The sequence below is a fragment of the Aedes albopictus genome, chromosome 2 (genome assembly GCF_035046485.1).
Source record: "Aedes albopictus strain Foshan chromosome 2, AalbF5, whole genome shotgun sequence".
NCBI classification, from domain to species: domain Eukaryota; kingdom Metazoa; phylum Arthropoda; class Insecta; order Diptera; family Culicidae; genus Aedes; species Aedes albopictus.
In genome coordinates, this window is record NC_085137.1 from 102,271,824 (window position 1) to 102,289,621 (window position 17,798).

At 39.8% G+C, this 17,798-nt stretch overlaps 2 protein-coding genes across 2 annotated transcripts in view; both read right to left on the reverse strand.

Moving 5' to 3' along the window:
• Positions 1–1,446: 1,446 nt before the first annotated feature.
• The window catches only part of LOC115255020 (uncharacterized), a 157,941-nt gene continuing 141,589 nt past the window's right edge, over positions 1,447–17,798 (reverse strand). Inside the window, exons 3-5 of the mRNA XM_029852723.2 lie at positions 8,847–8,956; positions 8,484–8,630; positions 1,447–3,895 (exon numbers count right to left, since the gene is read on the reverse strand). Coding sequence (XP_029708583.1) covers positions 2,869–3,895; positions 8,484–8,630; positions 8,847–8,956 — 1,284 coding nt within the window. The 3' untranslated portion in view covers positions 1,447–2,868. The remainder of the gene's footprint in view (positions 3,896–8,483; positions 8,631–8,846; positions 8,957–17,798) is intronic.
• On the reverse strand, positions 2,869–17,355 carry LOC134286135 (uncharacterized). Its single transcript, XM_062847708.1, has 4 exons — positions 17,344–17,355; positions 8,847–8,956; positions 8,484–8,630; positions 2,869–3,895 (listed from the first exon to the last, which is right to left on the reverse strand). The coding sequence occupies exons 1-4, from the start codon at positions 17,353–17,355 to the stop codon at positions 2,869–2,871; spliced, it is 1,296 nt and encodes a 431-aa protein (XP_062703692.1).

Below are 17,798 nucleotides of genomic sequence, written 5' to 3' on the forward strand. Positions count from 1 at the left end.
TGCTGTTTTCCAGCTCCTTAAGGGCCTTTTTAACCTCATCCAGTGTTGGTGGTTCCACTGCTTGACTGTCATCCATTATGTTAATCCTGTTCCTGAAGGCTCCTTCGCTGCTACCATTCAACAAATCTTCGAAGTGCTCCTTCCACATGGCTGCCACCATGGTTTTGTCTGTCAGCAAATTTCCTTCCCGGTCATTGCACATGGCGGGCACTGGCGCAGTCTTGTGCCGCGCGCCATTGACAGTTGCATTAAACCTCCGCATATCGTTTCTGTCCATACTTTCCTGGGCTTCGGCAATAACACTCTCTTCATGTTGCCGTTTTTTTTCTGCGGTGGATTCGTTTCTCTTCTGCTCTTGCAACCTTGTACCGCTCTCTGTTCTGCCGGGTACCGGCAACTACCGTTCGACTTCTGGCGGCATTCTTTTCGTTCGTCACTCGTTGGCAGTCCTCGTCAAACCAACCATTACCTTGGCGTCGCTGAGCGGTACCTATCACCTCTTGTGCCTCTGTTGTCCCTGCTTCGTGGATAACTCCCCATTAGCTGTTGACATCTCCAGATCCGTTGGTCTCTCCTATCCTCTCGTCTAGCTTCTGATGGTACCTACTGTGCAGCAACCCCTTCGGCTGACAAGCGATGGATATTGAAACGCATCGTCCTGTTGTTTCTTGAACTCGTGACGCTGGATAATCGCCCCCGAATTTTAGCGGCTACAAGATAATGATCCGAGTCGATGTTCGGGCCTCTATAGGACCTCACCAGAGCTGCCACATACAGGGTTGTATACGAAAAAATAATTTGGCACCCCCTCGTTTATTTTTAAACCGCAAGGCAATGGAACAAGTTTGTTAACTCAAAAAATAGTATATTTTTGGAACTATTTTTTAAGCTTTCAGTGCTAGTAAAATACTTTGAGGTAGCAAAATAAACGAGGGGGTGCCAACTTTTTTCGTGTACGGAATACTGGTAATGTGGCAGCTCCAGACCTCACATCTATGACGTTCGAGAAATGTCGCCCGTCGAGCAGCACGTGGTCTATCTGGGAGCAAGTGTCACCACTCGGGTGTCGCCAGGTGTGTTTTCGGATATTCTTACGTGCGAACTAGGTACTGCTGATTGCCATCCCTCTAGCAGCAGCGAATGTCACAAGGCGCAGACCATTATCGTTGGTAACAGAATGAAGGCTTTCCGTTCCAACGACAGGCCGAAAGAAACTTTCTCTGCCGATCTGCGCTTTGCATCTCCGATGACTATTTTGACATCTTGTTTTGGGCACTCTCCGTAGGCCTTATCAAGGCTCTCATAGAACTAGTCCTTCGAGTCATCAAGTTTTTCGTTGAGGTTTGAACCAAAAACGCGGAGTTATTGACATTCCATCGGACGTCGAAGGCGCAAGACAGAGAAATGGGGATTTTCGGATGGCTAAAGAAGTGACTCGCAGGTTGATTAAATTTTCACTCAATCACTTTTTCCTATATTTCTCGATAATAATGGATACAAATAGAGAGAGATAGATAGATATACAGTATGCGACCCTTATTCCTTCGATGGAAATAAAAGTTATCATGTTTCATGGTCGGGTTATTTGGCTAGCTACTCGTGTCTTGAGTGGGAACTTGCATTGTTGGACGTGCTCGTTACGAGAGTCACATCCATCCAGGAGGGTTGAATAGCATAGCAGTTCGGTTCGGTGTCTTCACCACCGTGTCGTTTCTGTATTATAAAGTACTAGTAATTCGATTTATGAATGGAACTGACTACTTGGGAATAATAATAACTGTGTGCGGTTCGATTGACTATCTTTTTTTCTTCTTTTCTATGTTGGGATGCAAGCGAAGTCTGTAAATATGATTTTTTGGTACAACTGATGCATGCGATTCGTTCGTTGATATACGTGAACATCATAGCCTTAAGAATAACAATGGGGAGGATGGGGAAAATGGGGGGAATATAGTTCAATTCGGTTGCCGGAGAAGGGTCCTTATAAGCTACTTTACGATTCTTTGGCATGGAGCGCGCTTGTTTCCAAATTTAGACTTTAACTAGAGCTTAAATTACTTTACAGGATTCGGTTTGCCTTATCGCACAATCATTTCACGTTCGCCGTGATTTATATATCTAGATTTATGAGAGGGGAAAGGTGGATGCAAAAACACTGATTGGAATAATAATAAAACATCTGCTTTGTCGATTGTCTGAGAAGTTTTCTGATTCGGTTTTTTTGGCTTCAATTACTCGCTTTGTTCTGTTTATTTTACACTTGGTTGGGATGCTCGTTTTTGGATCAGCTTTGATTGAGTATCAGGTTGTTTGGTATGACCCCGTTTAAATATTCAAGTCGTGCAAATCAATCTCATTTAGTTGACGTGTACTCTTTTATGACTTATTTTTTCTGCTTCTTCAAGCACTCAAGGCAAAGGACGAACGTTAGAAAATTGAAAATGATATTCAATTAATTTTCTGTTACCATTTTAATATCATTTGACATTTAATCGATTGAACTTATTATTCATCTATTCCATGTAATTTTTCAATAATTTAAACGAGATTCTCACCGAAACAACTCATACCTAGGAGGGAATATGTCACGCACTGCGTATAAATATTGCTACAGAAATTCTTGTTTGCGGAAAACTACCACTCTTTGATCGATCGCTATAATTGAAAAGCAGCAAGGAAAAAAAACATCAAATAAAATCGATTTAATAACATTATTAACTGTGACTAGTGGACGAAACAAAATATATTCGCAGAAATGTCGTCTTCGGTGCCGTTTCGATACCATTTGCGTGGTTCTACTAGTACCTCGCATAGATGGCTTCTAATTCGATCGTAGTTCGGTGTCAGCCAACCCACGCACACGTCCGCTCAAATGTAAATGAAATTCCCCACCCCCTTCATTGGATCGGTATTGACGGCTTCCTTGACCACCGTACTCCGGGTCACGTTACCCGTTATGCTGGCACTGCTCGTCCGATTGTCGATCCTTTCGATGTCCACCAGTTTCTTGTCGATACCGAGCGACGAAAACGAATTACACACGGTTCGAATCTCCCGGATGTTGTAGACGGGGTTGTACGAAGGCACGCTTGGGGCTATCAGGAGCGAGGACGGTAGGAGGGATGCTTTGGATGGTCGGGGAGGTGCCTGTTGACAACGGTCCAAGTTGCGAGCTTTGACAGCGGGACCGTCCACTACGTCCACCGGTCTTCGCTCGTTGCAGTCCTGATCTACGGTTTCATCGGTTTTGCATTGGAGACAACAACTCCGCTCGTCGTTGTTGTTGTCTTCGCTGGTCCGACTCGAACTGCTGGAACTCGATGAGCAGGACGAAGATGATGACGATGAGGAGCAGGATGATGACGACGAAGACATGCAGGACTCCCGCAGTGTCAGACTCTTGGGTTCTTTCAGGTTGTTTAGGGATGAAACTCCATCGACAATGTCCGAGATGAGGGTATTGGTTGGGGTGGTTACGGCACTGAGCGGGAAGGTCGTTGAGTGTAGCGAGAGCCTATGATGTGTTAACGAGCCGGGACCGATTATGAAGTGTTTGGCTTCAGAGATTGGTGCAAGCATCTGACGTCTTCGGGGATAGTTCGGGTTTCGGCGGACCAAAAAGTGCATGATCTCGTTTTTCTGTTGGCGTTGGAGTTGGGTTTTTAGCGGAAGGTCGTCCGGGTGTAGTTTTCGTTGATATTCTTGACCGGGGCAGACTTCGTAAAGACTGAACTGTTCGACCGGTTCGATGGAGTTGTAGCAAGAGAGGAGTAGTGAGAGCAGTTCGTCTGAGGTGGTTTCTTCCGAGATGAGGAGCGATTTGTATTGCGAGTTGGGCTGCAGGGCCGAGGTGTGTACTCGAATCAGACCGCCAGGTTTTTGTTGGAGACAAAATCTGGAAAGATAGAAGGAAATGATAAATGGGTTAATGAGATTGTCAGATTTTGAAAACTACTAGCTCCTGCAAGCCAGAATACTGTGAATGCAGGAATTTTCTGAAAATAACAAGCTACTGAAAGCCGCAAGCTTCTGGAAGTCGTATGCTTTTGGAAGCCGCAAGCTAGTGGCTGTAAAAGCCACAAGCTCCTGGAAGCCACCAGCTTCTGGAAGCCACCAGCTTCTGGGAGCCACCAGCTTCTGGAAGCCACCAGCTTCTGGAAGCCACCAGCTTCTGGAAGCCACCAGCTTCTGGAAGCCACCAGCTTTTGGAAGCCACCAGCTTCTGGAAGCCACCAGCTTCTGGAAGCCGCAAGCTTCTGGAAGACACCAACTTCTGGAAGCCACCAGCTTCTGGAAGCCGCCAGCTTCTGGAAGCCACCAGCTTCTGGAAGCCACCAGCTTCTGGAAGCCACCAGCTTCTGGAAGCCACCAGCTTCTGGAAGCCACCAGCTTCTGGAAGCCACCAGCTTCTGGAAGCCACCAGCTTCTGGAAGCCACCAGCTTCTGGAAGCCACCAGCTTCTGGAAGCCACCAGCTTCTGGAAGCCACCAGCTTCTGGAAGCCACCAGCTTCTGGAAGCCACCAGCTTCTGGAAGACACCAGCTTCTGGAAGCCACCAGCTTCTGGAAGCCACCAGCTTCTGGAAGCCACCAGCTTCTGGAAGCCACCAGCTTTTGGAAGCCACCAGCTTCTGGAAGCCACCAGCTTCTGGAAGCCGCAAGCTTCTGGAAGACACCAACTTCTGGAAGCCACCAGCTTCTGGAAGCCACCAGCTTCTGGAAGCCACCAGCTTCTGGAAGCCACCAGCTTCTGGAAGACACCAGCTTCTGGAAGCCACCAGCTTCTGGAAGCCACCAGCTTCTGGAAGCCACCAGCTTCTGGAAGCCACCAGCTTCTGGAAGCCACCAGCTTCTGGAAGCCACCAGCTTCTGGAAGCCACCAGCTTCTGGAAGCCACCAGCTTCTGGAAGCCACCAGCTTCTGGAAGCCACCAGCTTCTGGAAGCCACCAGCTTCTGGAAGCCACCAGCTTCTGGAAGCCACCAGCTTCTGGAAGCCACCAGCTTCTGGAAGCCACCAGCTTCTGGAAGCCACCAGCTTCTGGAAGCCACCAGCTTCTGGAAGCCACCAGCTTCTGGAAGCCACCAGCTTCTGGAAGCCACCAGCTTCTGGAAGCCACCAGCTTCTGGAAGCCACCAGCTTCTGGAAGCCACCAGCTTCTGGAAGCCACCAGCTTCTGGAAGCCACCAGCTTCTGGAAGCCACCAGCTTCTGGAAGCCACCAGCTTCTGGAAGCCACCAGCTTCTGGAAGCCACCAGCTTCTGGAAGCCACCAGCTTCTGGAAGCCACCAGCTTCTGGAAGCCACCAGCTTCTGGAAGCCACCAGCTTCTGGAAGCCACCAGCTTCTGGAAGCCACCAGCTTCTGGAAGCCACCAGCTTCTGGAAGCCACCAGCTTCTGGAAGCCACCAGCTTCTGGAAGCCGCAAGCTTCTGGAAGCCGCAAGCTTCTGGAAGCCGCAAGCTTCTGGAAGGCACAAGCTTCTGGAAACAATCAGCTTCCGGAAGCCACCAGTTTCTGGAAGCCACCAGCTTCTGGAAGCCACCAGCTTCTGGAAGCCACCAGCTTCTGGAAGCCACCAGCTTCTGGAAGCCACCAGCTTCTGGAAGCCACCAGCTTCTGGAAGCCACCAGCTTCTGGAAGCCACCAGCTTCTGGAAGCCGCAAGCTTCTGGAAGCCGCAAGCTTCTGGAAGGCACAAGCTTCTGGAAACAATCAGCTTCCGGAAGCCACCAGCTTCTGGAAGCCACCAGCTTCTGGAAGCCACCAGCTTCTGGAAGCCACCAGCTTCTGGAAGCCACCAGCTTCTGGAAGCCACCAGCTTCTGGAAGCCACCAGCTTCTGGAAGCCACCAGCTTCTGGAAGCCACCAGCTTCTGGAAGCCACCAGCTTCTGGAAGCCACCAGCTTCTGGAAGCCACCAGCTTCTGGAAGCCTTCAGCTTCGGGAAGCCATCAGCTTCTGAAAGCCTTCAGCTTCTGGAAGCCTCAAGCTTCTGCAAGCCACCAGCTTCTGGAAACCACCAGCTTCTGGAAGCCACCAGCTTCTGGAAGCCACCAGCTTCTGGAATCCACCAGCTTCTGGAAGCCGCAAGCTTCTGGAAGCCGCAAGCTTCTGGAAGGCACAAGCTTCTGGAAACAATCAGCTTCCAGAAGCCACCAGCTTCTGGAAACAATCAGCTTCCGGAAGCCACCAGCTTCTGGAAGCCACCAGCTTCTGGAAGCCACCAGCTTCTGGAAGCCACCAGCTTCTGGAAGCCACCAGCTTCTGGAAGCCACCAGCTTCTGGAAGCCACCAGCTTCTGGAAGCCACCAGCTTCTGGAAGCCACCAGCTTCTGGAAGCCACCAGCTTCTGGAAGCCACCAGCTTCTGGAAGCCACCAGCTTCTGGAAGCCACCAGCTTCTGGAAGCCACCAGCTTCTGGAAGCCACCAGCTTCTGGAAGCCACCAGTTTCTGGAAGCCACCAGCTTCTGGAAGCCACCAGCTTCTGGAAGCCACCAGCTTCTGGAAGCCACCAGCTTCTGGAAACCACCAGCTTCTGGAAGCCACCAGCTTCTGGAAGCCACCAGCTTCTGGAATCCACCAGCTTCTGGAAGCCGCAAGCTTCTGGAAGCCGCAAGCTTCTGGAAGGCACAAGCTTCTGGAAACAATCAGCTTCCAGAAGCCACCAGCTTCTGGAAGCCACCAGCTTCTGGAAGCCACCAGCTTCTGGAAGCCACCAGCTTCTGGAAGCCACCAGCTTCTGGAAGCCACCAGCTTCTGGAAGCCACCAGCTTCTGGAAGCCACCAGCTTCTGGAAGCCACCAGCTTCTGGAAGCCACCAGCTTCTGGAAGCCTTCAGCTTCGGGAAGCCATCAGCTTCTGAAAGCCTTCAGCTTCTGGAAGCCTCAAGCTTCTGCAAGCCGCCAGCTTATGAGAGCCGCAAGCGTTTGGCAACTAAGGACTGTTCAATTTATAAAACGGACAACTTGCTTGTGCGATATCTTTTTTATTTTTCAATAAAACCATTATCAGTTTTTGCATAACTTTCTATAGTTATTCTCAAATGTAGGAAAAATATAACATTAACCAAATTGTTCTTTATTATGTAACTAAAGCGGTTTTCGTAAAACATCAATAAAAACCCATTTCTCAAAATTCGACATAACTATCCACATACTTAACATGCACATTTTCCTGAAGTTTTTGATGTATTGGAATCTTATACTATTCTACTAAAGGTATAGCTCAATAGTTGATCAATAATAATGCACCAAGCAGTCTCCAGCATGATATAGTAAGTTGCCTTGTTTTCATAGAATTTATTAAAAAATGTTCATTTAAGTCCTGTGTAGCAATAGCATCACGGATTCGGCTAAAAATTTGTCCAGAGTAGTAGAATATTGCTCTCTGAATGATACAGAAGAGAAATTTACTTTTAATTGCATTTTTCATCCAAAATTTAATCCATAAAGATGGCCATATTAAAAAGTATCATATTTTTTGCTCCATTGATACAGATTTTCGACTCTAGCGAATCTTGTTATTATTTATTTTCAACAAAGTTGGTCCTATGTTATTGCACACCTTATTTAATAATAATCGGATGCAAAGTTTTTATTTCCTACATCAATGTTTTGCAAAATTTGCATTTGGTTGCATTGTTATTTGGAAGAACCTTCAAAGAACGAAACTGCTTTGATAACTGTGTCTGTAATGGCGCACAGTAACCAAACCAACAATGCTATTAAGAAGCAGTTTTCTGCATTTAAAACCAAATTATTCCCACTTTCGACTGAATGCATAAAAAAAATTGATTATTTAATATTTTCATGCCCTTTTTGCTTTACAATTGAATTTTATTCAAAAAATCGAATCTCACTTGAGACTTTAATATCTCAACACTTAATTTTCCAAATGAGTTTAAATTTTGTTAGAATGTTTATTACTCATGCTGCTGCAGCAGGGCACATACTTTTCTGGTATTAAAAACAATATACCATATTTGAACAGTAATTTTATATATATTTTTAATTTTCAGAAATCGAAAAATTCGCCTTATTTTACACCTGACCGATTTTCTTTAAAATAAAACTATTTTTATTCGATTTAAAAATGATTACTATAATGAAAGATGATGTACTGAACAACGAATCAAGGGTGGTTAAATTTGAACTACGCGTCTTCTTTTTATAGCCTTGTAAAGTTGTCCGTTTTATAAATTGAACAGTCCTTACACGTCTCTGGCAGACGCAAGTTTCTCGAAGCCGCAAGCTTTTTAAAAATGCAACCTTCTGAATGGAGCTTTAAACTGTTGAAACTTAAGGCTTTGAAATCAAGGCGTCTGTAAAGGCTAGACTCTGCTGGCTTAAAGCTTATCATCATCGAAGTTTCGTTTTAAACACTGCGAATCTATATTTCACGTGACTTCAAAATTAATGACACCATGTCACCCCCAGAAGTACATTTCACTAAAAAATCTCGCTCACTGATCCCCAATTTTCTCACCTGGAGTCCCCCTTCGGGTGGCACGCTTGCAACAGGGCCGGCCTCGCCTCATCGTCCAGCTCCAGTAGCGATTTGACGCCAGGCCTCCTCACGGTCACTTCCATCGTCAGGTAAAACAGCCGCGGATCACGATGTCGCATTTTGCATCTGAAATGAAAGACATGGATGGAAGATTGAAGAAAATAGCAAATTTGAGCTACCATTCCACCGATCCATCATGAGACTCCATCATACGGTTATGAGGGAGAGGTGTAGGGCCAAGAACGAGGGGATTAAGTCCCGACGACGCCCAGAACACGGCTCAAGTAGATTTGAGATTGAGATTAAATTACCCCCATCCCGTGTCACTGGGTGGGTACTTACCTCCGGAGCAGCTGCTGAACGACACTTTTGCTGGTGGCGTCGTACGAAATGCCGAGCGTTTTGTATTCGATGTCCTGGCGGAGGCATGCCGTGTAGATTTTGATGGTGGTCTGGAAGGGCGGTGGGAGAAGATGTAAAGTAAAAGATTAATTTTCAAGTTATTACACTTTCTGGTTGGATGGTTGGGGCAGCCAATTAATCGTCCCATAATAAATTAAAAATTTTCCATAAATAATTCGAAAATTGCCAATAAATAAATAGGGGTGGTAGCAATAATAAACTATAAAAGTTCCATAAACAATTCAAAAAGCGCATAAATAAATCAAAACTTCCCATAAATAATTGATTTTTGAGCAATAAAAAATGTCAGAATTTCCACAAATAAATCAACAATTGCAATAAAAAACTATATTTTTCCAACAAAAAATTTCGAACGTACTACATCTTAGAACTATGATAGAAAAACTGAAACTATTGCGCAAATTAACAGACAATCGCTTGCTGTCCGAACTCGCTAACGCTCGTCGGACTTTAAAAAAGGATAACATCTCTGTTCGCATTATACCGGGCAAATTCTTGGATCTGTGGATTGCCTAGAACCGAATCGACGCAGTTACGGTGCATCGGCTTTCGGAAACTTCAGCGGCCTTCTGCCGCCTCAGTTCCTCAATCCTCTATGCGACTTCGCCGCATGGCTCAACCGGTACTTTTACTTTGCTCATTATTTCGTATTTATTGCTTAATTTTCAATTGCTTTTTTGATGTTTTTCAATTGGGAACTTTTAAATTATTTATGGAAAAATCAGATTTATTTATGGAAAATTTAAACTTTTTTGTTGGAAAAAATATAGGTTTTTTATTGCAATTGTTGATTTATTTGTGGAAATTCTGACATTTTTTATTGCTCGAAAATCAATTATTTATGGGAAGTTTTGAATTATTTATGCACTTTTTGATTTGTTTATGGAAATTTTAAAGTTTATTAATGCTCCCACCCCTACTTTTTTATTGGCAATTTCTGATTTTGTTATGGAAAATGATCACTTTTTTATGAGTCGTTTATATTTTAGCCGATGGTTGGAGCACAGACAGGGGAAGAGAAGAAGTCGTCGCCGGCACGTTCGGTAAGTCTAATCTAAGAGAGTTTTAATTTAGGCGCACCATGAGGTCCCCCACTACTACTGGTGGAATTAAAATTTACACCTGCTGCTAACACTGACTGACCGGTTCTTTAATTGCTCAGATTTTCGGTAGACTTGAGCTTATCTTCTAACAGATGTAGTTCGTGGTGTGAATTCCAAGTGCTATTTGCAGAGAGAGTTTAGCCAAATCGCACATGTTCAAGAAATGATGAAGGCACTAAAAATTAATAGTTTCCACAGAAAATACGGCTTAAAGCAGTTTCCGCATCCTTTCCAGATCCAATCTTTGAAATTAAAAGCACTCTTTCCTCCTGACCCATTCTCATCACTCAGTAGAGTAGAGCAGAGCAGAAAGCATCGTCGTCGCCGTCTTCGTCGTCGCGCAAACCATCTGGCAGGCCGCCTCTGATGAATGTGTCTCGTCTGTCCGGATCATCCTTCAACCAGTGCAGTCTGTAGCGTCGTCCCCCGTCGTCGTCGACGAAAAATAACAGCAACCTTCGGGAAGCATAAGACTTCCTCCCTCGCTCTTGGGATGCTCTACTTGAACGTGGTAGTGTGTGGATGCACAGTACAAAATTATGTACTAGCGTTGCAAATATGAACAGAACACACGTAAAATAAAGTACCGTGATAAACTGTTCGTATTTCGATAAAAGTCCATATTAGCAAATGTTCAGCAGACCATTACCGAAGTTCTTCAAGAAACCACTGAACTTTCAGTTAACTACACCGAATCTACGGTAATCTTCACCGAAGTTTCGGAAAATAATCACCGAAATTCGGTAGAACTGTGCTGATCTTGGGAAATGCAAACTTTTATCGAAATTGGAATATCCAAAATAAGTGTGAATGTATCTATTATATTATATCAGAATCAATGATGGACAATAAACAAAAACTTAATCATGGACGAGATTTAAACATTGGTCCCCCGAATGAAAGCCATGTTTTAACACTTTCAGACTATTTGAATTCAAAACATATGACATAAGTCGACTACTCTTTTGAAGAATATCTAGAAAAATAAATAGTCAACTTAACTGTTTTTTTTTCTATGAATTATGCTTTTTCGAAGCCAACAATATTCTTTATTTTTTATTTTTTTACTGATTTGAAAAAAAAAAACAAAATCTATTATCCCATATTTTCCCTTTTAATTTTTTTGTGACCTTTTCTCAGACACCTGATAAGAATATTGCCACGACTTGCCAAAGAATTTTTTTGAAGTTTTTATAAAAAAAAAAGTTTTGATTGGGGTTTTACATAAACATAGAAATGTATTTGGAAAATTGCCGACAAATTTCCTTCTTTTATAATTTTTCTAGTTCTTAAACTTTTTCTCATCTAACTCTTTTGACTTTGTGCCCAAAATATATATTAGGATAACAGGTATGACTGTCTTTTAGAATTTTTCTCTGGATTCTTATGATTGTTTATCCAGAAACTAAAGTCGTCATAAAAGTTTGGCTTTGAGTTTTCCAACAAATTAATCAAAGATTCAACTAAGATACTTTGTGAAAATTTTAGAATATTCCTACAATAAGCTAAATAAACTGATGTTATTTCATGACTAATGTGGAGATTATCTTGAGGAATTTGTTGAGGAGTATTACTGAGTATTTTTTTCCGATTTTCCGATTTTTCCTTTCTCAAGAACAGATTTTTTTATATTTTTTTATGACTTTAGTTAAAACATCCAAATCATCGCCGATAAACTATTACAAAACTTGTTGTGGATATTCTTCTTAAACTTTTACAGATATTGTCACGAAATTAAGAAACGAAGGAGGAACTAGAAGGACTTCTAATACATTTGTTCAAGAGTTAAATAAATAATAATTTTGAAAGTTTTCCAGCAATTCTCGGTTAATTCTTGTTAGAAATCCATATGTGGAACACGTTCTTCTGGCCTTAACTTAGCAAGTATTCGTTATATAAATAAATAAATAAATAAATAAAGTCATGTTCTGATGATATTTTTTCAAGAATATCCTAAATCAATTCCAAGAATTAAACAAAAAAAAAAATTTTTTGCGATTTTCCCACTGACAGTTCTTGCATACTCATTGAGGATTACCTAAGGATGCTTTTTGTAAATTTCCTAAGATTTTGTTCTTTGAATCACTTAATTATTGCTTTCAGTACAAGGCTTTCATATAAATCAAATGAGGTTTTTCCAGAGACTCTTCTAAAACATTTTGTTGATGACACTGAGAACCTTTCTTTCAGAATTTTAACGGGCGTGCTAAACCCTCTAATTAACCCAACCCCGCCCTTAAGCAAGGTATATTTTGAGCCTTTTTTTTTCTATTTTTTTCTTTCTTGGGAAATCAACTTTTTTATATTGTTGGCTGATATAAGGGACTGATTTGTATATCTCAAAATGGTTTTTAGTGCACTTTAAAGCATATTTACATTTTTAATCATTGAAAAATGAATGTATTGATCACTTTTTAGATGCCATAATTTATTTTGCATGTAATCGTAATAATTATTATTAATATTTCAAATTTTTCCTCATTTATTTTATTATAGTAAAAGAGTTTAAGGGAGTTGAACACACTCTTAAATTAGTTTCCCCAAAATTGCACGTGAAATAGATTGTTTCATAAAAAAAATAAAAAATATCACTATAATCATAAAATCCTAAAACGTTTTCGGTAAGAATCGGTATTCCAAATAGGTTTCCAAAATGTTTTGGAATATTTTGGGAATTTGAGTAAAATTAAAAAATAAAAATGATAATAATTTTTATTGAAATTTTTGAATCACAAAATTTATAAAAGAAAATTCTAAATCAATGTCATCTGATTTCAGCTGGGAATAAACAAATAAATTCTGAGTGAAGTATCTACCAAATTTAGAAAAGATGACCCCTTGCAATATTTAGGAAAAGGCTTGAGTAAACCTTGAGTAGTGTAGAATCAGTTTATGTTAAAATACACATAAATAAAAACTAAAAGAAAAGAAGAAAAGTTAGAAAAATCTGATTTTGTGATCTTATAGGACACACTCTGTTAAAGCTTAGATGAGTTTGAGAAAAATCTAAGACAAGTCTTCAGTTCAGCGCTGTGAAATGCAGTTATAAGAAAGTTTAAAAATATAAAAAATTTCCTTTTTTATTATCAGTATTAACGAGATTTTTAGCCCTGGGTTAGTTCATTTGTCGGGAGTGGGATTCGATTCCAGGTCCTCGGCGTGATGGTCAAGTGCTCTAACCATCACACCAGGTCTGCTTCCAAAATCCCTTAAGGAAACATTTTCAATAATTTATGGTCATAATTTAAGAGACAACTAATTGTTGAAATCTATAAGATGTAATGAGGAAAACTCTGTGAGAATAAAAAGATAAAGCGAAGCAAGAGTTCGATTACAAATCCCATATGAATGTTTTACCCATTTAAAAAAATAAGACATTTACGTACTTTAATATAACACCATACATTTTTAAATCTGTCTATTTACTACAAGAGAAACACTTTCTACTGTTTTTATCAATTACGTATAAATCAAAGGTTCCATAGAAAAGCTATAAGATGAAAAAAATAAATATTTAAAACAACACCAACGTTATTATTATTAGCTTTGTAAGGGAGATTTTCAGCCCGACACCAACGTTTTAAAAAAAGATAAACTATTAAAAAAAATAAATAAATTGAAATAATTCCTTGCGGAAATCTGAAGAGACAATTAATTAAATGAATTTTCGAGAGAAACTAAATCTTAAGTAGTCATTAACAAACTTAAAAAAAAACACGGAATTCATTAAAAAAATGTGAAAGAATGTTCAACACATCGCATAGCCTCGGACCAAATTTCGAAATCGAAAACTTTATAAAGTTTTCAAATAGTTACTGTAATATCGGGCTTTACTAATCTTTTGCAAATAAAGAGTGATCTAAGCCAAATTAAAAAAAAATATTAAGACTATTAGAAACAATTTCAATAAAAAATGGTTTTCATGTGTTTCGACTGTTTAATCTCGGTTCTTCAATTTAAACCAAAACTCAGCAAACAAATTGATTGGTTGCTTGGTAACGAAACGTGATATACTGATTCTCGGCAAAAATATGCATTCAAATAAAAATTATAAAGTTTAGATTTTTTTTCCAAAAATAAATTCTAATCATAGTCGTAGCTTGCGGCCAAAAATTTTCACTTGATTTTCCACAACAGCAATTTTAAAGAAAATTATGAAGATTTGAGAACTGAAGAAGGTAGTGAAGTGGAACCACCTCGACTGGGCTTCTATTTCTGGAAGTTTTCTGCTAATAGTATCTAGCCATGTACGAAATTTCTAGTCAATTGGTTTCAAATTGACCGAGTTATAGCAAAATGGCAGCCACTATCCAAGTGGTTCATATAACCAAAAACATCAAATTTTGCGTACTGCAAGACTTTGAAATTTAACAAAAATCTAAGATTTTTTGCAGTTTTTTTAGATTTTTTTCGGAACGATATGTGAAGTTCTTCACAGGTTTTTTTTGCAAAATAATTCTACGAATTTTCAATACTATTACACAGCCAAAAAAATAACTTTTGGTCTGTCTCAAGAGCAAACTTATGTATCTCTGACAAATTTTGGGCCGCTGAATCCGAATCTGGGTTCAGATTTGCTCCAGCACGTCACAATTTCGGCTGGTTTTGCACTTTCAAATTTAGAATCTTTGCACTTTTTTTTTAAATGAATAAGAGTTTCCTCTTGATTCGTGACTCCTTATTCTGGAGGGGTTTATTCAGCAATTTCATTGCTCCATGTTTATTGCATTCAGAAGGCAGGTTTCCTATTTACTATTCTATAGGAGTTTCAGGAATTATTTCAGGTTGGCTTCTATACACAAAGTTTTCATGTTTTCTAATGTGCTTTCTAACAATGGTTTACAATACAAATAAAAAATATAAAAATTATAATGCTTTCACAGAGATTATCTGATCGGTGTCTAAAACTTCTTGACGTTTATGTACGCAAATTATCATGTATTTTCTCGTGATTTATTTCAGGAACATGCTTCAGATTTAGCGCTTTAATTTTCGAAGGACTTTCTTAAGAAATTGAAAAATTATATAAATATTTGAAAAGTATTTTTATTTTTTTTTTAACTTTTTCAAGAGAATTCGCAAAGTTCTCGAAAATAGCATTTTGGATTTTTTTTGTATAACCGTGCGAGTTTGGGCCGAAGGGTCTCATATTTTCAACTTTCTCCACTGACAGGGCTCATTGATATATGAACAAAAAAAAAATGAAAAAAATCAAGGTCGCCTATTTTTCCGAAAAACTTTTAAATTTTGTTTTTGCATTTCCATGACGCTACACAGTACGAACAAAATCTGTAAATTTATGACGAACTGAATGCAACAAATTGATCTCCATAGTGTTCAACAAAAACTTATGTGTGATCTTAAAATTACACTGCTGATTGATGAGAAAAGTTCTATTTATAGCTCCGACTTTTCAGAGAATCTTTAAAAAGATCTCAACACGAGAATCGAACTCAGATCTTTTGCCCTCTAGGTTGTCTCACACGGCTGAAAGTATGGCAATCAAAGACAAACATCTTCCACCGAAAACGAACAAACTGTTGTACCGCTTCGTCCTCAGAGAGAGAGCCGTCCCCGCAGCGAGGCAGACGTACAAACATTCCGATTGGCTGACGACTGAGAGTGGCTGTTCTCGTTTGCGTTGCTGCATGTAAATTTCAAGCGAAGAAGTCTCAAAATCTGTAAACAATACGCATGATTGGCTAGTTACTGAGCAATCTCACAGCAAATGGCTGTAATTGTCAAGTTTCTGCTATAATTTTCAGTCGATCCTTCGTTTACGTGCTGTTTAATTTTCATGATTTCTTTCTGTGTACTTACTTTGAAAAATCATAACTCAAGTACAAAGCATCGTAGAAACAAAGTTTTTTAGAAAATGAAAGCATATTTTCTCAGAAATCAAAAAAAAAATGAGCTGGAAAAAGTTTTCTGCAAAATTTTCCAGTAAAAAAAGGTGGTCACAAAATTTTCCACCGTTGATAAAATGTATAATGAAAACACATTGACAAAATGATCGGGACAGGCAAAATTTTCACTTTAAAAAAATTTTAAACCAGCTGTACCTTTTCAAAAAGTGCATCAAATATTCTTAACTTATTACTGTAAGTTGATCATGAAGTTGTGTAACAGTGGTCAAAATTTGGAAAAGATCGGGCTATTCTGTACTAAGTTATAAAGATTCTAGAAAAAGGTGGAATTATCTGATTGCCAACTTTGAGCTGTTATGTCTCCGTATTCAATGAACCGAATGCAACGAAATTTTGAGCATTTATGACTTTTATAATGAGCTATTAAAAACTTTTGACATAATTCAAAATTCTTCACATGGAAGAAAATTAGAACGATCAGATTTTTTTTTAATAAAACACCAAATTATGTATTTAAAATTTCAACATCGTTTCAAAATTCAAGATGCTAATTATAGTGCATTAGAAATCCCTGTAATTGACTTGAATATTATTTTTTTTTTTTTGAAGGAAAGTAACAACATAGCCGGCAATAAATTGAAAAAGTAATGGGATAAATATTAAAAATAGACCAATTTACTAAAAAAACATGAAATAAATAAAATCGCTATAACTTTTTCTCTTGTTAATAATTTCAAGTTAAGTCAAACGTTTTACAAAGCTCATTATGTAAGTCATACATGGTCAAAATTTAATTGCTTTGGTCCATTAAATCCGGAGATATAACAGCTCAAAATTGGCTGTCGGATAATTCTATATTTTTCTAGAATCTTTATAACTTTGTGCAGAAGAGCCCGATCTTTTCCAAATTTTGACCACTGCTACACATTTTCTTGATCAACTTATAGTAAAAATTTGAGAATCTTTGATGTACTTTTGACAAGTTACAGCTAGATGAACATTTTTTTAAAGTTAAAATATTGCTTGTTCCGATCATTTTGTCTATCCTCTGTATTTCAGATGTGTTTTTTTTTTCAAAATTACTCTAGCATTTTGCTAGACATTTTTGTATCGTAAAAATTAATATATCTCTTTCGGTGGAAATTCTCTTCCATTTTTGGATTTTTCTCAGAAATTATATAAAGCATTTCTGCAAGAGACTTTTTAGAATCAATCAAAAAAATCCCCTAAATTTTTTTTTTCAAATTTTTCCACTCATTTTATTAAGATTTAGTACTAAGACAAGTCCAGTGTTTTGTTTATTCAGAGCATCTAAACATTTTTCAGAAATTTCATTTTTTGTTTTCCTAACATTCTAAGGATTTCCTCCACTTCATTAAATTTTCCAACAGTGCACACCCATGCAAACGGATCTCCTCGAGAAACATCTGGCTCGCATCGGCTTACCAGTTTCCGCATTGCGAAACGTTGCATGAGTCTCCCGTTTCGCCGGACGTTTTCATTTCATCCTTTCCTCCTACGTAAACAAGAGCATGAGAAAAAGAACTGGGAGGTATGGGACGAACTTCCTCTTCTCCCTCGCGCAATATTTACTGCCATCATTCGTCCGGTCTGACTGGAAGGACACGTCGACCGGATTCCAGCGAAACCCAACAGCCACATTACATCGGTACCGTTCCGGGACCGATGGCGTTGGTTTGTCGGTCGCTTGGTCGATCGGTCAGTTCAGTTCGTCGCGTCGTGTTGAAAAGGACCGAGTAATGATGGAAAATAAATCAACACCACTTCCCGGAATCGTCTTCGTTGTCGGCGGCGTCGTCACCGTCGTCGTCATCTTCGTAGTCATCGACCGTTTGTAACCGGACCGGGACCTTTTTCCGGTGTCCTTTTTTCGCGACCCA

Coding starts and splice junctions, on each gene's coding strand:
- LOC134286135 (XM_062847708.1), bottom strand. Junction 8,631..8,846: donor GTTCAGCAGCTGCTCCGGAG/GTAAGTACCCAC, acceptor CTTTCATTTCAG/ATGCAAAATGCGACATCGTG. Junction 3,896..8,483: donor CACCCGAAGGGGGACTCCAG/GTGAGAAAATTG, acceptor CTATCTTTCCAG/ATTTTGTCTCCAACAAAAAC.